The sequence below is a fragment of the Corythoichthys intestinalis genome, chromosome 5, assembly GCF_030265065.1.
Source record: "Corythoichthys intestinalis isolate RoL2023-P3 chromosome 5, ASM3026506v1, whole genome shotgun sequence".
Taxonomy (NCBI): Eukaryota; Metazoa; Chordata; class Actinopteri; order Syngnathiformes; family Syngnathidae; genus Corythoichthys; species Corythoichthys intestinalis.
In genome coordinates, this window is record NC_080399.1 from 4055993 (window position 1) to 4079549 (window position 23557).

A 23557-nucleotide genomic window follows, 5' to 3' on the forward strand; every position below is an offset into this window, starting at 1 on the left:
AAACCTGGTAAAGAACTACAGAAAGCGTCTAACCTCTGTAATTGAAAACAAAGGCTTCAGCACTGAATATTAGCACAGATTTTTTTCAGGAGTACAAATGCTTATGAATCCCAGCAAATTACATATAAATTATAAATAAAAAATCATACAGTGTGAAATCCGGACTTTTTTATATATACCAGTATATAGTAGGGCTGTCAAAAATATCGCGTTAACGGGCGGTAATTAACTTTTTAAATTAATCACGTTAAAATATTTGACGCACATACCCCGCTCAAACAGATTAAAATGACAGTACAATGTAATGTCAGCTTGTTACTTGCTTTTCAGTGTTTGGCGCCCTCTGCTGGCGCTTAGGTCCAACTGATTTTATGGGTTAGTACCATGAGTGAGCATGGTGTAATTATTGACATCAACAATGGCGAGCTACTAGTTTATTTTTTGATTGAAATTTTTACAAATTTTAATAAAACGAAAACATCAAGAGGGTTTTTAATATAAAATTTCTAATACTTGTACTAACATTTATCTTTTAAGAACTACAAGTCTTTCTATCCATGGATCGCTTTAACAGAATGTTAATAATGTTAATGCCATCTTGTTGATTTATTGTTATAATAAACAAATACAGTACTTATGTACCGTATGTTGAATGTATGTATCCGTCTTGTGTCTTATCTTTCCATTCTAACAATAATTTACGGAAAATTTTGCATATTTTATAGATTGTTTGAATTGCGATTAATTATGATTCATTAATTTTTAAGCTGTAATTAACTCTATTAAAAATTTTAATCGTTTGACAGCCCTAGTATATAGATTATGTCTCTATATGTAGAAATGCATCCATGATTGAAATTTCAGAGCTCTAACTATTCTCTAAGTGGGTGTAATACCTTTGCTCCTCACTGTATTTTTTTATTACTCATGGCTTGTATTCAAACAAAATGATCTCTGTAAAAAAAAAAAGAGAAGTGCGCAACAGGCAAAGGTGGAAGCAGCATCACGTGACTTGTTTCACTTTACATTTGTGTTCATTAACCACGATACACGTGCTGTATGTCAAGCTACCGTTGAGGAATGTTCTTTAGCATGTAGGTTGAAGCAAACATGACTTTTACTTCATCCGATTTATCAAGCATGGGGCTCAACGGTACGCTCACGGCTTATCAGGTAATAAGACCTTCCAAATTTTCAGCCGCAAGACATAGAAAATCTGAGCTAAAATATTGTTTTGTTTTCCAGATTGATGTTCTTTCAACCGTGTATTTGCTCTCCTTAACTCCCAGGTGATATGTGTCATCATTCCTTTTTTTTCCTTCAGAATTTTTTCAAATTAAAATCATACACATTTCCACAATCCAATCAATTTCGAATACGTGTGCTTTTTTTTTTTTTTTTCCCCTGTACTTTTATTGATGAAAACAACTCTGCGACATCATCAGCAAATGCTAGCACAAACACAATGGACAAAAATGTCAATGAATTTTTTTTTTTTTTTTTTTAATTCATTATGGGGACTACTGTGAGATCTATTCAAAATTGGACATTTAAGACTTTTATCCCTTTAAAAAAAAAAAAGTCAAATTAAAACCTTGAACCATCTAATGGTTCGACCAATGTCGCAATTCCGCATCAAATGTAGTATTCATGACAGGCCCTAGGGGGCACTACAGATTTACAAGGCGACAGCCAATGATGCACTTTGATCTCCTCAGCCCGGAAGACATCATGTAATCAACATATTTAAATTAAAAATATTGTATAAAACAATATGACGTGTACGAGTGCTGACGTTATCGGTGCGGGTCCCACGCCGCGGGAGCTTTTGATATGCATGCGCAGCAAGCCCCCCGCGATCAAATTCTTCCACTTTGGAGGCAGGATTCCAAGGTTTGCGCCTTTGCCTTCGCCGACACTATACGAACGCGAGGCCACTCCACAACACAGTCATTGCGTCTTGGTGTCGCAGAGTCGCCATGTAAACTGCCTCTAAGCCACAGGTTGCTAAGCGTCATATGCTATTGTTTAGCCACAACTGGGTCATTACCTTATTACTATTCATCCTTCACACAGCTGCTGGAAACAGAAATGCTGTTTATTCCATTTGCAGGCAACCGGGAGATTGAGTTTTAATTGACTGATGATTTTACGACACTGCAGGTGTGCGCTGGTCCTCATGGGAAACACAATCTCCCTTAAGGCAAAACATTACCTCTTTTGTCCACCAGCGTCGCTAAAATTGACCAAAACTGAAAAGTTAAAAATAAAGGGCATTCATATGCGGCTCCCACATAAACTCCAAGCCTTTGTAAAAATGGAACGTCCTCCTCATAAGAGCTCATTGAACGTGCATGTTTAGTTTTGTGAAATGCGAGCAAAAACACGTTTGTCAGTGCATGGCGCTGTTCTTCAATAACTTTATTCCGCCACTTGTCCGTAGGGCGAGTGGGGTCCTGTCTGACATCGATAGAGGCAGTCGGACATCCGGGCATTTAATGACGTCACCAGCCACAACAAAGCGTCGCCATATTGACAATGGGGTAAAAGACCAGTCACTTATAATAGAAACGCATTGAACTTTCGTCTTATTTGCCGTCTTTTTTCCGTGGGAACGGCTAAAAGTTGCTGTGTTGCGGGTTGTCACACAAAGAAGAGTTCACAGCTGCATTTGAAGTTCTTCATTCTTCCACGTGAGAAAAAAAGGAGTAACAAATGGCTGAGCGCAATTGATCGAGGAACAGTAAAAGAAGACGGTTCCGTAGACTATTTTCGCCTGTGGGAACCTAAATCCAAGCACATTTACGTTTGCAGCCGACATTTTATTACTGGTGAGTTTAATCGATTATTTTTTGCCCCAATTAGCTGCTACGATTCAATAGACTAGTCAGTGGTTATTTTTACCTTAACCGGCAACTCGCAAAGCGTTTTTTTTCTTTTGCCGTGAACTGCTCTGATTAGTCAATCGGTATATTATTGGCCTGGTGGGATTTGTTTTTTTTGCCATGACGTGTTGACGGCTAAATAAAGCTTGGAGGCGAATTACTGGTAACGGCAGAAATAATCACTTCGTATGTACTACTAATTTTCTTAGTTCCACACAGTACATATTCCACGTACATGATAAAGGTCAACTTACTGGGTGACTTTATGAGGTAGTTGTAGATGTTTCCGAACTCCACTGCAGGTCATTCCTTTGTTTATCCAGCTATCAGCTGCGACTTTGTATCGGCAGCTTTGTACACCAATAAACGCTAATTTTAAATTGCATCGTCTCCTCGCGTCTGTTGGCAGTGACTCTTGATAATAGTAAGCCACGTTTAAGACGTTTTTAGGAAAAAAGACGCAAAACACACCTGAAATATATGAATTTCAGACGTCTGTCTATGGAATGTTAAGCTGTGCGTAGCCCCTTCACAAAATGGCGACACGTTGCTAAGCGAGGTGACGTCATCGTGACATCACACCGACTTCCTCCATAGTTTGCTAAATTGCCACATGCTCCGTTTTTTCGTGCTTTTCAAAGTTTGGATGGCTAAAATTATTTGACCCTACATAAAATGCGCGGCTCTTATTAGTGACATTGGGATTCTCACGGCAAATGTTGCACCACATTTCCGTGCGAGCATCATTTGCTTCTAGCCATGGTACCTCCTGCAGCCACTTTTCAGCAAAAGTCCTTTTTTTGGGTAGCTCCGGTGACGTCTGTCGTCTGTCTGTCTTTTGACGGGGGTGGGGGAACACGGAAATAATTACTCAGTGGGGCCTGCCTCTTTGACATTTTGAGAAGTGATTTTCTCGTGTCCGCCGCAAATACAGTGGTCAGCCATCGGTACGCAAAAGCATATGGAAACCGTTGAGGGCCAGCGCGTTTGTCTACGTCCAGTACGCATGCGCGCATGCGGACCATTTATGTGCACCCCTGATTATAAATACCTTCATAAATGAATGCAATATAAATAAAAAATAAATTGAAGTCATTAAAATGAACAAAAGCAGAAATGCACCCTGGTTATAGCCATTAGTAACACTCCAAAGTTGATTTCATTGAATATTAAAAAAAAAAAAAAAAAAAAAAAGAAATGACCCCCCCCCCAAAAAAAATAAAATAAAATAAAATTGTACAATTAACAGCAATGAATAATAATTTAAGAGAATTATTTCTTTAATCTTTGGCTCCCATTGACGGCACTAGACGCCATTAATGGTAGCCAATGAGTGCCCTGTAAGTGTTTAAAAAATATATATCATAATTCTTGCGTGAAAAGGGTTAGATTTGTATCAAATTGATGAAATCTGCCAAGTTAAATTTTCTCAAATAAGCCTTTTTATCCTACGGAAATTTGACATTTTAAGGGATCTTATCAGGGGCGCAACTACCAATTCATGTCACGGTATGCGAAATGAAAGACTGTAGATAGCCGAAGGTTTGATTATGATTCATTCCTAGTTGTCTTTATTATCGTTACGCTAATTATTGTTTTCGTGTGTGATAAATGTAACCCGTCAATTCACATCACCTTCATTCCAATTGGGGAATTTTCAATGCCACAAAATGAGAACAACTTTGACGTAAACTAGCGTCACCGAACTTCGGCGCGCCCGTTGGAGCATAATTACTAGTTTTAGCAAACAAACATGTCAGTTACAAAAGAGCAACTCCAACAACTCAACTGAATACCGATGAGAGAGCATTTAAAAAACTTTTAAATGCTCAATTGTACAGAAATGAATACCGATGAGAGAAAACTTCAGCAACTGAATTGTACAGAAACACAACAGAACACGCCAAAAACAATGCTAATTGACGTTGACGCGTGTGTATTGTATTTGCTTGTAATTGGACAAACTGAACACATTGTTACAAAACGGTTGCGTGTTGTGTTCTGCAGCGTGATTGGCAGCTGTTCTGTGCTGGTGGTTTCCTTAATGCGATGGAGGCATCTGAGAGAACAGGTTTGATTGTCTAATGGCTAACGAACTGGTTAGCAAGAATTAAAGCATGGTGTTAATGTGTGCAGGTGCTTCTCCTGGTCCAGCTGTCCTTGGCAGACCTTGCGGCTGCTGTGGTCCTGATGTTCACCAGTGTCTTGAATAAAGTCCAGGAGGACAACAATGTAACCATTTGCCAATATAGCCTGCCTCTGTCATTGGTAAGCAATAGCATGTCTGAATTTTGTTTTACATAACAATGTAACTAGATCAGTAGTTCCAAAAGTGCATACGACATGATAAAAACAGTCTTAAATAGCATTATTATGCGAATTAGAATCATATTTTGAAACGATTCGCCTACAGTGCCCTCCATAATTATTGGCACCCCCCTCTAATATTTTTTAAAATTCAAATAATGTGGGACCTTAATGGAAAAAAATCCAACCTTCAATACAAGTGAATTTATTCAATGGGGAAAAATTCCCACATAAAGAAATAATTATTTGACATCAAATAATGTGTGTCACGATTATTAGCACCCCTGGTGTTAATACTTTGTACAACCCCCTTTTCCCAACAAAACAGCACCTAATCTTCTCCTATAATGTTTCACAAGATTGGAAAAGACAGAAAGAGGGATCTTCAGCCATTCCTCTTTGCAGAATCTCTCTAAATCCCAGACCCAGTGACAACCCATCTTCAGCTTTCAGGCAACAGATTTTGATTTAAAATGTCCTGGTATTTCAAAGTATTTATAATGCCATGCACCCTAACAAGGTTCCCAGGGCCTTTGGAAGCGAAACAGCCCCACAGCATCACTGACCCACCCTCATACTTCACAGTGGGTATGAGGTGCTTTTCAGCATGCGCATCTTTCGTGGCACGCCAGACCCACTTAGAGTGTTTGTTGCCAAAAAGCTCAATCTTGGTCTCATCTGAACAAAGCACACGGTCCCAGGCTTCAACTGGGAGCTTTTTGGCTTTTTGGCCAAGCTTTTTGGCAACAAACACTCTTAAGTGGGTCTGGAGTGCCACGAAAGATGCGCATGCTGAAAAGCACCTCATACCCACTGTGAAGTATTGGGTTGGGTCAATGATGCTGTGGGGCTGTTTCGCTTCCAAAGGCCCTGGGAACCTTGTTAGGGTGCATGGCATCATGAATACTTTGAAATACCAGGACATTTTAAATCAAAATCTGTTGCCCTCTGCCCGAAAGCTGAAGATGGGTCGTCACTGGGTCTTTCAGCAAGACAAATACCCTAAACATATGGCCAAATCTAGACAGAAATGGTTCACCAGACACAAAATCAAGCTCCTCCCATGGCCATCTCAGTCCCCAGACCTTGTTTTGTTGGCAAAAGGGGGTTGTACTAGGTATTAACACGAGGGGTGCTAATAATTGTGACACACATTATTTGATGTCAAATAATTATTTCTTTATGTGGGATTTTTTTCCCCACTGAATGAATGCACTTGTATTGAAGGTTGGATTTTTCTCTTTTTTTCCATTAAGATCCCATATTATTTGAATTAAAAAAATATATCAGAAACTAAAAAAACACATCTTAACCAGGGGTGCCAGTAATTATGGAGGACACTTTATATACAACAATCTGGCAAAGCGCAGATGATGAGAAATTAGTTTTTTAATCCGCCGTTTAGCCACGCCTACCATTATAGGGCTCGAGTGTCCCCAACAGGAGGATGATGTTGGCAGGGTGATGATTTCATCTGATTTAGAATTCAGCCCATTGAGAGGGAATTATTCAGAATGAGGAAAATATGACAAAGAGAGCCGCAAAATGTCATTGTTTCAGTCTCTCTACACCAATATTTTTTTACAGGATATTCTTTTTTATTATCTAAATTATTTATTTTTCTCCAATTGCTTAAATAAATGGTATGGTCATGACAAATAACAGTCTTGTGCTTAATGGAATATGAAATAATAAAAATGCATTTATTCAGAACGACATGGCAAAATTACTTACATTTAGGGTTGTTCCGATTGCTTTTTTTTTTGCTAGCGATTCAATTCCAATCATTCCTGATAATTTTTCCCGATCATATACATTTTGGCAATGCATTAAGAAAAAAATGAATAAAACTCGGACGAATATATACATTCAACATACAGTACATAAGTACTGTATTTGTTTATTATGACAATAAACCCTCAAGATGGCATTTACATTATTAACATTCTTTCTGTGAGAGGGATCCACGGATAGAAAGACTTCTGACTTTGTATATTGTGATTAAATATTGCCATCTAGTGTATTTGTGAGCTTTCAGTAAATGATACTGTAGGCATGCCAAAATGCATGATGGGAAGTGGAACCATGACTGCGCGCAGTGCTACCAAGCGATATATCTTCTCTGCGTTGGGAAATAACTTAAGGTGTTAAGAAAAAGATCAATTGCTACCTTGCTTCCACACATTGCTTCCCATGACATTTCTAATCATAGGGAGAGGGATTGTCAGGCTTTAGCCAATTAAAAAATGGCTCCAAAGGCTGCCAAAATTCAATCTTCTCATGTTACGCTGCCTTTTACCTCTCTATATAGGTAAATCGTCGCCATTACAGATTGAGCGCGACAATTCGTGAGTGGATCGTACAGCGCATGCATTAGTTGCGCTAAATATTTTAACGTGATACATTTTTTTAAAAAATTAATAACCGCCGTTATTGTGATACATTTGCTAACCCTACCTTAAGCCTAAACTAAAGACTCTGGATGAGTGCAACACATTATGCCTGTAACGTTAAATACAATTAGAAAACGACTTAATTAAAAAATATATATATATATTAAAAAAAAAAGGCATGGCCGATATTTTTTTGCCGATTCCGATACTTTGAAAATGACGTGATCGGACCCGATCAATGACATCTCTACTTACACTACTTACTTAAAATACCATTGGTGTGTGAAATGTGTGCGTGAAAGGGTAAATATGTGCTAACGTAATCGCTTTGGGCACGTTAAACATGTAGATATATGCGCTATGTAAGTACTCCTTATTTACCATATGAATAGGAAGAGATGATTACATTCAGGGGTAATAAAGTCAAAGGTCACAGAGGTTTGAAAAGAAATTTTACGACAACTTGTTTTGCACTTAAAGGAAGTTCATACTCCACCGAATATGGCGGTGCTTTGAATTTGGCTGCTTAGGTGAAAGTATGCTCTCTCAGAAAAGATGACCAATATTTCAACTAGTTCAATTTTTTTTTCTCATTTGTTTTGTGAAGTGCTTTAGCACAGTTTTGTGAAAATATAACATGAATAAAATAGTTAAGAAATATCTGAATAATACCCTATTACATGAGCTGTTCAGATATAGTTATTACTTTGAATGCTATCATTAAGCAAAGCGACGGTGGAATGCTTGAATCCATTCAGGCTCTTTCAAAAAGTAAATATGGGCAATAGTCACACTGTCAGATTGCATATGCGTCCAACACAAAACGAACACAAGCTAGTTCAGCAGACAAAGGATTACTTATTTTTTAACGTGCAACAGAAAATTTTCAGTGCTGTTATTTAGAGTCACGAAAGCAGAAATGGGATTTTTTTTTTCTTTCCCAGCTCTACACTGCAGCTGTGCAGTTTCAACAATATTTTAATGATGATGATGTGGGAGGAGGGAACTAAGCATTAAATTGCCCAGAAACTTGACAAAATCACTGCATTTTGTTTGCCAAATAAGTCTGAAATGTTGACCGAATATGTATTGACAGTATATTTTGCTTTAAAATACGTAATAAATAATAAAACAATTAGTTTTATCCGTTTCACTTGCAACTTTTGAACAAACTTTAGAGGACACTGAGAGAGCAGAGCTCTGCCTAAACAGCCCAATTCAACCCATTTCAGACCTCTGTGAACTTTGACCTCATAACCCCAAAATTTAATCACCTCCTCCGTTTCGTATTACATTACAAACCTATCCAAAATGTAAATAATAATTTGTTCTTGAGTAGTATATTTTCAATAAGAAACATATTTCTGACCTCTGTGACCTTTGACCTTATTATCCCCTCCCCCAAAAACGCATCCTCCATTTCATATTACAAGCATATATACATACGAAACGGAATACATATTTAACTTTGATGGATTACTTTTATTTTGTACATTAAATAGCAGTTTTTTATAACGATTTTTTATTAGTTGTGACAAAATATACATGTATGTACGTATTTATTAAATGGAACTTTGCAAGGCAAAGACCCATATAATAAAAATTCCTTTTTTTGTTGTTGAATGGCGTTTCTTCGACGCACCACACAGGCCAAACCGTATGACCGACCGTCACCGTTCGAATATCAAACTGACCGTAATTTTCGCGCGACGCAGGGCATTTTTCTAATGACCCTCTAAAATTTTCCGTTTGCCCGTCGAAAAATTTTTAAAAATTCAAAATGTATCTAGTCCAATTTTTGACCAAATCACATAATTTACACAGCAAAAATTCCAGGACGGTAAGGAGCATAAAAGTTGTGTACAGAATTTGATAAAAACTTGCCCATTCATTTCTAATGGGATGCCATTGACAGGCATGCCATTCTATTTATTTGTAATGGCAATCATTGGCCCTTCATTTTCAATGGCAGGAAAACATACATAGCTGTGATTTTTTTGACCGCTTAAAATTACAGCCCATTGACATTCAACTGGGGGCCATGTAGGTCAATGCCATTGACATCCATGTTTGTCCAAATTTCCCATTCATTTTCCAATGGCAGAAAAACCTGTGTAGTTGTGATTTTTGACCAAAAACCCACCATTACAACCCAGTGACATTCAACTGGCACCCAAGTAATTCAGTGCCATTGATAGCCATTCAACTACCTCACAGCTCTCCAGTCCCAGCGTCTCTTAAAAGGACTGTGCATAGTTACGGACATTACAGTATGAAATAAAATAATAATATGCATGAATTCATTTACAGAACTAATCCCAAGAATTGCATGTTGTTTATAAAAATTTAACATTATTTGAAAGAGTCAGAGATTTGTTGATGCACCGAAAAGCTGGACTAACAAATCACGCCACTGACATTAAAAAAAAAATTTTTTGTAATAGAAATTTATTTTTTTTAATTGGCTAAAGCCTACAATCCCTCTCCCTATGATTACAAAAATCACGGGAAGCATTGTGGGGAAGCAAGGTAGCAATTGATCTTTTTCTTAACGCCTTATGTTATTTCCCAACGCAGAGAAGATATATCAATTGGTAGCACTACGCACAGTCATGGTTCCACTTCCCATCATGCATTTGGGGCATGGCTACAGTATCATTTACTGAAAGCTCAACAAATACACTAGATGGCAATATTTAGTCACAATATACAAAGTCACAAGTCTTTCTATCCATGGATCCCTCTCATAGAAAGAATGTTAATAATGTAAATGTCATCTTGAGGATTTATTGTCATAATAAACAAATACAGTACTTATGTACTGTATGTTGAATGTATATATTCGTCCGAGTTTTATTCATTTTTTTCTTAATGCTTTGCCAAAATAAATAAATAAATAATCCAAATATCAGCAAAAATATCAAAAAATTGACAAAAATGAAAGATTTAAAGTGGTATATAATAGTATAATACTCAAATATTTAATTTTTTTTACAAATCATTTTGAATAGATAAAAATCTGATATGCAAATTTCTTTCAAGTATCACCAAAATGCAAATGTGAACTGATTTACATTGCTATAAGGGACAAATTCAATACAAGATGTCAAAAATTTGATATTTGATATTTTCTGCGTCCTTTATGGTATACTGGGGACGAGTTTCAATAAGCTTCGGCTTCTCCCGTCAGCCCTTTTCTTTTCGGGTTGAATTAATTGTAAACACATATAAATGCTGTATGTTTGTTTGGATTTGTCATGCCTGAAGGGAAAATAAATAAATAAAAATGTATATGATCGGGAAAAATTATTGGGAATGATTAGAATTGAATCGGGAAATATCGGGATCGGCAGATACTCAAACTAAAACGATCGGGATCGGATCAGGAGCAAAAAAACATGATCGGAACAACCCTAATTTATACCATGGATATTATCTGAAATGGAGGCTTGTAATTCCTACAGCATGGCAAGTGGGCATTTACGTATTGTTTTCAGCACCATTTTCTGCGTATGTTCTGGGACCTGTGCCCGTTTCATCATCCCTGTGCTGTCATATGTACTTTGCATTTCGGCACTTTCTGATTTACAAATTAAGCACTGGTTTCTAGTTATTATTTATTATTCTTAGATTTTTATTTTATTAGCTAATATTTTGTATTGTATTTATGCAGTTCATTTCCATGGGAAAAAAAAACAGACAAAAAAAAAAAAAACAACATCGACTCTCAGAATGTTCAAATAAAAATGTTTTTATTGTATTTTTCAGTAATAACTCATTCAGTGACACTCATCTCTATAGTAGTCACAGAGTATATGTTGTGGTACTAAGTAAAAAAAGAGCAAAATGTGTTCATTTTGATAAAAAAAAAATCACATTGACGGCGATAGACGTCCAGTCTATTTTTCATTTTTTTCTCCCTCTGATCTGTATTGACTTAAAAGACTTGACCGTCATCACAATTCAAAAACACGTGTGTTGTAAAATCTGAAAAATGCGAGCACACTTGTAAAAAAAAAAAAAGTGACATCATTCCCAGGAGAAGTGTACTTCCAGTCCACGTGTTACATAACAACATCAACAGATTGTGAACAATCATTACCTCAACAACTGCTTTTGTAATAAAATTACAGTCCAATCCATTTTCAGTGACGGTGAATGTGTTCAACTTGTGTGCTTTGTCCTTTTTGCTCTCCAGACATTTTATCTGATCTCTTTCCTGCTGGTGGCAGTATACGCGTGGAAGTCCAAAAACAACATAAAAGGATGGAGAACGACGCTCGTCGAAGACGAGGCTGGGCGGGTGGGACATCAACATGTGTAATGTTGACCACGTTTTGACATTATCTACATAAATAATACTTGTATGTCTTATAGCGTCCCTGCAGGAGTCGAGTATTATCCTTACCGGTGTATGTTTACGTGTGGTAAGAGTCTCTTTTAATTAAAACTGAGTTAGTTTGTCACCCATAGATGTCCACTTCATTTGAAATGGGGGGGCGGCAACCAGGGGCGCTGCCAGGGATTTTGGGACCCATTAAAAGATATCATTTTGCACCCCACCACCAGTGCCGGGGCACACACACACATTTAGAGTATCAACTACGTAATTTCCTGCGTTCTGGTGAATCTTTACATTCTAATTTGTGCATTTTCTACATTAATTTAAGATGAAAATATATTTATGTAAACATACAGCGTAAAGAGCAATAATGAATAGACTGATATCCATAAGAAATGTACTGAAGGCCATATTTTACAATCTAAATATATTTTTATTAGAAATATTCTCAAAGCAAATACCATAACAATTGACTTAGAATAAATGTTTTGTTTTAACTTAACTAAACTACAGTATACATTACAGTACACAGTATACAACTGTTTTAGTATGAAGAGCTTGCTAAGGGTTTGCCTGCTGTACTGAATAAATGTAAGCTAAAAGTGCAGCAAACACTAGCTAGCTAACAAATACAGTATTTCATTATGGAGTAGGTTTAGCCTAGGGTGACCATATTTAGATTTCCAAAAAAAGAGGACACCCAGCCCGGCCTCAAGATACTTGAATTTTACTCGAAATTCACGCAAAGATGCCTATATCACTTTAAGTGTGCCCCCTCATAAATAAATAAATATATATATATATATATATATATATATATATTAGGGCTGTCAAGCGATGAAAATTTTTCATTTAGTTAATTACAGCTTAAAAATTAATTAATCGTAATTAATCGCAATTCAAACTATCTGTAAAATATGCCATATTTTTCTGTAAATTATTGTTGGAATGGAAAGATAAGACACAAGACGGATATATACATTCAACATACGGTACATAAGTACTGTATTTCTTTATTATAACAATAAATCAACAAGATGGCATTACCAATATTAACATTCTGTTAAAGCGATCCATGGATAGAAAGACTTTTAGTTCTTATAAGATAAATGTTCGGACAAGTTTTAGAAATTTTATATTAAAACCCCTCTTAATGTTTTCGTTTTAATAAAATTTGTAAAAATTTCAATCAAAAAATAAACTAGTAGCCCACCATTGTTGATTTCAATAATTACTTACACAATGCTCATGGGTGCAGAAGCCTATAAAATCAGTCGCACCCAAGCACCAGCAGAGGGCGGCAAAACTCCATAAAACACAATTAACATGTGGGCATTTTACTGTACTGTCATTTAAATCTGTCTGAGCGGGGCATGTGCGTTAATTGCGTCAAATATTTTAACGTGATTAATTTAAAAAATTAATTACCGCCCGTTAACGCGATAATTTTGACAGCCCTAATATATATATATATATATATATATATATATATATATATATATATATATATATATATATATATATATATATGTGTATATATATATATATATAATGCAGACCCATGGAAATGTAGTCCAGTGAATACACATACACACAGTAGGCTATGTGCCAACTAAACATTTTTATAAATTACTATCGCGACAATTGTCCTTGACAAGTTGTTATTCCCATTCAATTCATATTCTCATTCAATACAAACAATAACCGATAAAAACTGACAAACTATTCAACCAGTATGTTTCAAAACTTAGCAGTTTAAAACTACGTTTCCCATAGTCTGTAGCGTGGTTTAGCTTACTGATAGTTAGCTGAAGCAAAAATCAAACTTTGCTACAAAAGTTTACAATCATCGGCAGCGCAACGATGCGACACCGAACGGGATTTTACGGTCAAAGCTCTGACAGAAGTCAACAGTTGCCATTATATACATATTTATCGTAAAAAAATTAACAATTGGGCAGGCGTTGTGGCCAAATCGTCAACCCAGTAGGTGGCGGTAATGCCTCATGATAGGGGTAAACTGCCAACAAAAACAAGAAGAAGAACTCCTTCCCTCCGTTCTAGTAGGAGCCATGCCACCCAGCGGCCGGAGGGATTCTCTTCAAATTGGTCCCGTGAAAAGTTAAAAAAAACGGACATTTTTATGAATTTATAAATCCCGCCCAGACGACGAGGATACTACGTGAAAGTAGGACTTGTCCGGGCAAAAGAGGACGTTTGGTCACCCTAGTTTAGCCCCATCTGGAAACTCGCGATCTCTACTATAGGCTACAGCTCCGAAGCGAGGTTCCTTTTTAAAAAACTGAATTAAATTGATGACAAACTAAATTCAATAAATTCTGGACAAACTTGCTTCAAGCCGATTTTAAAAAAGTAAATTTCCACAACAACTTTCAACATCTGTAGGATACCAAAAAATGCCGTCATTGTTTGGAATTCATGTTTTTGAATAGGTGACTGTCGCTCATTGAGGCCGGGAAAATCCCGTATTTCTTACGGAGTGAGCTGGGACCTCGCTTTGGAGCTTTGTAATAGACATCGTGAGGTTCCAGATGGGGCTGGAGTGGGATAAGATAACAGGTTAATTTTCAGCGCTACACTGACACAAGACACTAACCTTCCTTTGTGAAGTACTTTTTCACATCCTGTTGGCCTTTTTTACCCCTCTCCTGTTGTGCTTTCTTTTCTTTCCTCTTTTGAGAACCCGATTTTTGTTTTGAAAACATTTCTGCAGTACCGCGCACTCCGAGTCATTGACGAGTGTAAATGCGCACCGCTGCTCCCGGTCTGAGCGAAGGAAGGGCGGACCAAACCATTTCACGAAATTATGGGGGTTTGGGGGGTGGGGGGGGGGGGGTGGGTGGCATACATATGCTCTCTGGGTGTTTACTTTTTGCCGAAAAAAAAAAGTTTTATTCCTATTAAAATTATAATGATTAATATTTAAATTTGCAAACGATTACCTAATGTTCTAATTTTCTTTGTGGGCCCCATCAGGGCCCACAAAGAAAACCCTTAGAATCAATATCACTTTTCATCCCTATACGGCGCCCCAGGCTGCAACAGTTTAAATGGATTGGACGTCTATAATGAGTGTCAGAAACGTTGTGGCTAACGTCTTACAAATTTTGATCAGGTCGATTCCTGCTGCCGTCTACTTATCGTACGTGTTGACTCCCTTCATCAAATCGGCTCCACTCGATCCAAACCTCAAAATCGTCACCCGTCAAGACTGCGCAAAATATTGCTCCAGGTCAGAAGCGCACTTTTTTTGTTCAATGCAAAAATATGTTATTGCTGACCTTTTTGATTACTTTTTTATGATTTTCAGTTGTCTATTGTTCTTACACATATGGAAGGATTCCTGCTCAGATGCGGTGAGTGTCAAAACATTGCCTTGCTTCAAAGTTGCTTCGAAGTTCACAATACCGAGCAACACAGAATGTGTCACTTAGCATCGTTAAATTTGGTAAACAATAAATTACATACAAGACATTTTGGCTTTTTTTTTTTTTTTTAACCTGTCCTGTTCAGCTGTTTGACACGGAGAATGGAAGTGTAAGTGTCCGGTTAGTCTGAACAGTTTTAATGTTTTACATTGAGAGTATAACAGACTCCCATAGTGATCATTCAACATGCCTCGTTTATTATAACAAAGCAGCGAACAGGAAGAAAAGAAACACAAGAGAAGAAAGAAAAGAAACACAAACAACAAGAAATACATTGAACGCCTACACTAACTATTAATGTGTCGGTGCTATCGTCAGCTAGATGTATTTCCGGTTTACACCATGTGGGGGGCCTGTTGACCAGGGAAAGGAGGGGACCGGGGTGGGGGAGTCTATAAGCCTAAAGAGGTAGAGTGTACACAAATCAGCTCTGTGATCTAGAAGCCAGTAATCGTGTGAATCCCTTGTGAGTGTAAGCCCGTTGGCGACCGACCCTACGCCACCCCACCGCCAATCCCGGCACCGGGACCCCCCATCCGAGCGCAACCAATCACTTCCAGCCGCACGTGAGACCCACCAAGCACACGACAGCCATGCAGACGAGCGGAGACGCCACGCGAGCGCCAACCCAGGGCCATGGCCCCCACCCCGCCAGCCCGGGGAGGGAGGGAGGGCGGCGGGGGAAGGCAGCACAGCCCATCGCGCCTCCCGCAGCCCAGAAAAGGAGCCCACCCCCCGGGATCCAGGGTGGTCCCCCGGGCCACCCGCACACCCTTCAACCGGCCTTCAGGGATGCCAAGAGGGGATGCACCACCAAACCCACGCCCACCCCCGTCCGCCCACCTGGCCCACGAGCCACAGCCGCAGCAAACCGGCACGCCACGGGAGCCCCAGCGGCCCACCAAGCCCAGGGCAGGGTCCCCCGCCGGAGCAGGGACCATGCATCCGATACCCCGGCGCCAAGACAGGGATTCGCGACGGAGCGCAGGGCGGATACCCAGTCAGAAAAGAGAGGGGAAGGCGGAGGCAGGAGAGCGTCGAGGAGCCCCTGCGGGGCGATGCGAGATCGGAGCCCCGACCTCTCCCCACTCCCACGGCCGGCAGCCCAGGCAGAGGGAAGGCCACGCCCCGGGAGCCACGCCATAGAGAAAAAGTGTGGGACCCACCTACCACCCTATTACTGTGGCTGCCAGGTTCCCAGCTGGTAGCCATTACCCAGCACCATGATGGGATTGTGAGGGGAGGGTAGTGCAATGTATGCATTAAAATAGGAGAGCTTGGCTTGGAGCAGTGGGACCGCTGCATGGAATTTCTACCCAGCCGCCGTCCCACCGCCCTTTGCCGGAGCTCTCCTGTGGAGTATTATGAGTGTGTGGTGCGTTAAAAAAGGTGCAGGAATGGCGGGGCTTGCCGTGAGGAGGTAACCGTGAGGCACCCCACCCAACAGGTCTCATCCATCTCACTACCTTGGTGTGTGATGCAATAAAAACAGGGGGGAGCCGAGCCGGGACTGTATGTGCCTGTCCCAACTCTCCCCGGAGAAATCAATGAGTATGTAAGTGCCAGGGTGAAAGATATTTACAGTGCCGAAGTGAGGAGTGCGTGAGTTAAGAGGCAGGCTCCCGCGGGCGTGGTCCTCTCCAGCAGAACCACTGGCCGCAGGGCGAAAGAAGCCCCAGGGCCCCGATCAACCCCCGCCCCAGACCACCCACGGCGCACCCGCAACCGCCCAGTCCTCGCCGATTGTAATTAAATTTTGCTGCTTCGAGTATTCGTTTAAAGTGGCGTTGTAATGCTTTGTTTTGAAAGTGTTCGCATTTAGTCTTATTAATTTGGGTAAATAAGCTGCCCTCTAGTGGCAACAGTGAATATGATATAACCCATTTCTAATTGCTAAATGCAGCTGCTCCCTGTTAAGACCAACATAAGCTGTTTTTGTTTGAGCTAAGTTTTTTTTTTTTTTTTTTTAATGCATGCATAGTTATATTTAGCTGTTTTGTGAGGGAATATGTGTTTGAACCATTTTTTACGAGCACTGTAAAAAAAAAAAAAAAAAATTGTAGCATTTAAGCTAGCGGACTTTTGCTCTGTAAGTTAGCCAGTTATTCTTTTGCTGTACTTACTTCTTTATTTATTAATTTTTTTATACAGTTTGAGGCTAAGCTCAGGTATTTTAATTTTTCAGTAGACTAAAATTGGCATTTACCAAATTTACCAAACCCCGACTTGACAATTTTGTTGAAGGACAGGAAAAAGGCCGTCTTCAGGCTCTTCACCTTGATTCCTACCTCGCCATCCTTTAGTTGGAGTAGTCCAAAGATAGGGCATGGCACCTGGACATGAAGCAAACAACCCAATTTTGAAAATGCATTAGCATGTTAGCATTAGAATGCTAATTTGTAGCATGGCAATATGCTAAAATAGTACAATAATAAGCATATACAGACGCAGAAGATCACATGAATTTTGTTGAAGGACAGGAAAAGAGCCGTCTTAAGGTTAAAGTTTAGCCTACCAATTCTTTCACACCATTTGTTTTTCTTTCTAGGAAATCATCCATTACACTTTTATGCGAGTCTTTCTGTTTGCAGTGGTGATTCCTGTGATGTTTTCTTGCGCCGTAAGATTCCGCCCAAATCGCAAGTCTGTTCTGACATCTTTGAGCCTCTAGCAGTGTTAAAACTGGTTCTTGTTTTTATGAACGAAAGGTTATTTACCATAAGGTGGGCAGGTGGTACGAAGAACACCAACAGGAGGCGCTTTTCCCTGTGGAAGGAGATGGGCGTTCCAGCAGGAGATTGAAAGGTGTCTATTCCACAGCCAGAAACATGGTCATGGTCATCTTTTTCTGTTGGGCACCAGGTACAGTACTCTATAACAATCCTAAACTTCATTCTCAACTAAAAATGTTATTAATTCATGCATTCACGGGTTGGCTAATCTGAAAACGTCTGACTTCGAATTAGTTGCGAGTGATCATCAATCTTGTGGTTATGGATTATGGTTTAAGGATGATTTATGCTTCTGTGTTGCATTGACGGCGGAGCGACAACATAGACCCTACGTTGCCGTTGAGAAGCTGAAGTTCTGCGTTAAGGGAACATGTTGCTCTGTAATTCACTGACAATCCACTAAAGCGGTGTGGCTTTGTCTGACATGTGAATACACTCTTAGTTGCAACCTGGACGCATTGTCAGTGATGCACCCGGGGTTTTAGGGTGTTTCGGGTCTTACATAAGACACCCTCACCCGGTAGACCAAGCCAGGGTGGATCAGCCTCCGACTTGTGTCCACTTAGCACACTTCCCCACATGTCCCCCCTCCTTAGCCAGAGCCGCAATGAAGCCATTTCGGCATCCACCAAGATGTTCTTGATGGCTTGTCTCCTGTGCACCGTGCAAATCCCCAATAGTCCCAAGACCCGGTGCAGAGACTGCTGTTTCCTTAGGTCAGGGGTGGGCAAATTCCACAAAGGACCGCAGTGGGTGCGGGATTTTGTTCCAACCCCTCATTAGGACAGACTTTCACCAGTCTGGTGTCTTACAAGTGCAATCAGTTGATTACAGTCAGGTGCTTCTTGATTCCACTGAAACCTCATTGGTTAAACTGTCCGTGCTTGAACAGTTGGAACAAAGACCAGGACCCACTGCAGCCCTCGAGGACTGGTTTGCCCACCCTTGCCCGAGGTCAACCAGGATCTGCCATTCTCTTGCTGTCGCGAGCATGCCCCCTTGTGTCTTAGTACAGTTTGGGGAACTGTTGTCGAATTCCTTTAGTTTTCCTCCTGTTATAGACAGCAATGGCAACGGAGATGGAACGTGTTTATTTGGAGCTGCAGCTTATCAACATTGAAAACAAATGTTGAAGTGTTTGCATGTAGCTCAAGAATGTTAAAAAATTGTAGTGCTGTTGTGCTGAACCAAAAACAACGTTCTGGGTGGACCAATCACAGTCCTTTGACATTTACGTGACACGTTGAGGTGGCGCGTAGTCAGGATTTTTTGGGGAGGCACACGTCAGGCTAAGGCGTAGGGTCCAAATCAGGTTCTACAGTAACGACTGTTTGGTGTTGAGGTTAAGGTTTAGGGTAAGGGTTAAGGGTGAGTGTTAGTGTTTGAGGTTGGTATTAGGTTTCGTGTTTCAGGTTCTAATGTACAGTATCACACCATGGTTAGGTAGTTGAATGTAGGAGGCATGGTTAAAAAGTTTATATCCAATTTTGTATATTTTTGTACTACCTATTGGATTAATTAACATATAAAGTATTAAGTTAGGGTTTAGTGTCAGGGCCAAGGGTTAGGTCCACCGACACGCCTTCCTTTAAGGAGCAAAGTTTGTGGACTTCGAGGTGGGCTCTCCTATCTCTGGGGTCGAAGTCACTGAGGTGGTTGGAAAGCTCCTCTGTGGCAGGTCCCCGGGGGTGGATGAGATCAACCCAGAGTTACTAAAGGCTCTGGATGTTGTGGGGCTGTTGTGCCTGACATCGCGTGGACATTGGGGACAGTGCCTCTGCCAATTATAGAGGGATCACATTCCTCAGCCTCCCTGTTAAAGTCTATTCAGGGGTACTGGACAGGAGGGTCCGTCGGCAAGTTGAATCTCGGATTCAGGAGGAGCAGTGTGGTTTTTGTCCCGGCCGTGGAACAGTGGACCAGTTCTACACCCTCGGCAGGGTCCTCGTGGGTACATGGGAGTCCTTACAACTGGTCTACATGTGTTTAGTGGATTTGGAGAAGGCGTTCGACTGTGTCCCTTGAGGAGTGGTGAGAGGGGCACTTCAGGAGAACAGGGTACCAAGTCCCCTGGTAAGGGCTGTTCAGGCGCTGTACGACCAGTGCCAAGTGCCAGAGTTTGGTCGGCATTGCCGACATTAAGTCGGATTTGTTTCCAGTGAGGGTTGGCCAAGGTCCATAAGGGTCACTGTAGGTGCAGGTTTTTGTTCCAACGGATTCAGTACAGACAGTTTAACCAATGAGATTTATTCTGAAACAAGCAACACCTGACTGAAATCCTCTGATTACACTTGTAATACACCAGATTGGAAAAAAGATTGGAATGACAACCTACACCCGCTGTGTCTCTTTGGAAATAGTTTGAACACCCCTGGATTAGGGTTTAGAGTTAGGTTTTAGGGTTGTTGTTAGGGTTGGATTTACTTGCAGCTAGTAAATCCATGTTTCCAATTGTTTTCAGCCCTCCTTCTCATTTTGCTCTCAACCTTGATGGTGTGGCCCGGTGTTGAACAGCGCAGCCTGTTCGTCGCCTACCTGATCCAGGTACGTTCTGTACTTTTATTACTGTTATCAAAAGGAAGAGCTATATTCGTTCAAGGTGGTCTTGGGTTCATTTCAGGCCGCCAGCGTGTCTTTACAAGGCTTCTTCAACAGTTTGGTGTACGCATGGGGACGCCCCAACTTTACCCTGGCAGTACTGGGCGAGAGAACGCCCTTGATGGCGTACCGACACACGGCCTTCTTCGATGAATCGCTACAGAGTGAAAACAAACATGAAAAAGTGATTTTATTTAAATGAGATGTCGCTACGACTGGAAGTGAGAGCGGACGCACAAAAACTGGTCAAGTGTCCTCTCTCTGAAACTGCTGAGGTCAATATGAACTTTCCGAATTATTTCTATTTTCTAAATTGCCACGATCAACTCAATAGATGTTAAAAATCATAATCCAGGAAGTAAAACGTTTTGTTACAGTCGTGTTTGTTTTTCAAGTTGCTCTGTAAATTAATGAATCATATTGTTGGTATGCCTGAAGTTGAACAGCTTGTTTATAACCTACATAAAATGTGAGTGTTAGGTAGGTTTCACTTTAAGTAAGTTCATTACCTCTCAGTGGGAGGCACTGCCACCCTCCCACTTCAAACAGATTGGACTTCTGTGATGTCAGTGGCAGCCAATGAGTGCATTTAAGGGCAGGAGGGCGGAGACGAGGCGGGAATGCTCTGGACTCTGGTTTCAGTCCCATTGGCGGTGCTATCGTCCAATCCAGTCGAAATTAATTGGAAGTTCTGCGCAATTAATGGAAGTTAGGGATCTAATGTATTCTAATGGAAGATGTTGGTAGCAACCTATTTCCCCTACTTTTTTTTTTTTTTTTAACAGTGCACCTTTTTCAAATGATATATCGATTCTTGTGGGAGCATATCGGTAACCTTTTGGGCTACAATGTATTGCAATTAGGGCTGTCAAAATTATCGCGTTAACGGGCGTTAATTAATTTTTTAAATTAATCACGTTAAAATATTTGACGCAATTAACGCACATGTCCCGCTCAGACAGTATTCTGCCTTTTGGTAAGTTTTACAGCAAGGCTTTTTGTGCTGTCTAACAGCGAACTCTTGTGGTCGCTTTGCGACATGGTTTATTGTTTTCTTGTTAGTTCAATATGCCTCCACGATGTCTCGGGCTGATAATGTTGCGCTTATATGATCCTTGGACAAGATTTGTCCGTAAGTATGGTTGTTGTAAAGAATGTGCATATTATGTCAGTAAGCGAAATGTTATAATTTTTGTATGAGACGCTTTTTGTTTATGTTTAGTGAACCTGTATAGCGTGCTAAGCTAACGTTGTTGCTAATCCAATGCTTGTGTACTTTTTTTTTGTAGTTTCACTACGGTCTAAAGAGGACAGTGGTTTGAGGCCATTTTATTAATAAATCAGATGAAAAAGGAAGAAGTCTGATTATTAAGGCGTCGTTCACTAGCTGTCTAGCTTTGGAAAAAGTAGACGCTTCGGAGTGAGGACAGCATAGACAGATTTAAATGACAGTAGAGTGAAATGCCCACTACAGTCCTTATGTACCGTATGTTGAATGTATATATCCATCTTATGTCTTATCTTTCCATTCCAACAATTTATTTTACAGAATATATATGTAATTTACAGAAAAATATGGCATATTTTATAGATGGTTTGAATTGCGATTAATTGCAATTAATTACGATTAATTAATTTTTAAGCTGTAATTAATTCAATTAAAAATTTTAATCGTTTGACAGCCCTAATTGCAATATATCATTTTTCTAATATATTGTCACAACTAGGGTTGCGAACTGTCACTTGAAAAATGGAATCGTCCGGTATTCAGAAACAAAAGTACGCGTCCCGTGTTAACCTTACAAAGAACGCGCTTTGTCCCGTATTATCATGAACATTAAAAAAAAAAAAAAAAAGTGTTTTGTTTGCGGAACAAACGAATACTGGAAGGTTACTTTTCAAGAATATGTAGAGGAACGCATTGCCCCGCCTCTCCTGCTTTCTGACCAATGAGCTGACAGAAAAATGACAATCCTGCTCATCTTATTGGTCGAGGAGGTACTGTAGCGTGCCATGAGGAAAACAAAAGACCACATAAGAGTGTGGGAGATAAGAGGTTTGGGTGAAGCGTGAGTAAAAAGCATGACGATCATTTGTTTTCTTGCTCATTTCTAAATATTTTTACTATTTGTATTATATTTATGTGTTGTGTCAATTTTGTTTGCATTTCCACAATATATTTGGAGTGATCGTTTGCGAAACTTTTATTGCTGAAGGGTCTGTGAACGCACCTAAATTGTTCAAATAAAAATTTTAAAAAACTTTACCTCAATGTTTATGTTTGCACATTTTAAAAAAAAAAAGTGTTTTTAAAAAAATGTAGGGGGCCAAAAAAGGCTGAAGACATTCAGAGTTAAATTATACAGACGGCACGCAGGTCAGGGTGGTGGCAGATCGTCCCCCTCGCATCTTATCATGAGAACCCTCTTTTGTTTGGGATTACAAATATAGTCTCAAACACCTAGGAGAAAAAAAACCCTATTGAAGAGGGTCCTACAAAAAAAGGAGGCGCAACAGTGCTGTGCAACCACGCCCTTATTCAAAACCAAAATCAATCTTCCAATTGGATCAATTTTCGTGGCTCCACAAGGTGCCCAAGTCCCTGAAAAAAATCGACTTCCTTCTAATGGCAAACAAAGAGTCGTCCCAGCAACAGTGACATGTTGACATGGGCCTTAAAATGTAGTATTACAAAAGGTCTTGTAACTACAATGAACAACCTGGAAAGACCTGGACATGTATCAGTAAAATGAGTGACTTTCTGTTGCCACTAGTTGGTGTTGCAGAGTTGATGCAAATAACCCCTGCAGGACCCTTCAGGGTACGACTCTTATCAAGCTCAGGAAGTTTG

The 23557-nt window shown here is 39.9% G+C and overlaps 1 protein-coding gene across 1 annotated transcript; it reads left to right on the forward strand.

The window, feature by feature from the left end:
• The first annotated feature begins 1140 nt into the window (after positions 1-1140).
• si:dkey-30c15.2 (uncharacterized protein LOC558938 homolog) lies at positions 1141-21582 on the forward strand. Its single transcript, XM_057836314.1, has 12 exons — positions 1141-1173; positions 1246-1289; positions 4893-4956; positions 5022-5153; positions 11784-11888; positions 11963-12012; positions 15064-15180; positions 15259-15304; positions 17925-17996; positions 18085-18238; positions 20570-20652; positions 20729-21582. Exons 1-12 carry the CDS (start codon positions 1141-1143, stop codon positions 20906-20908), a joined length of 1080 nt encoding a protein of 359 aa, XP_057692297.1. The 3' UTR covers positions 20909-21582.
• Positions 21583-23557: the final 1975 nt, after the last annotated feature.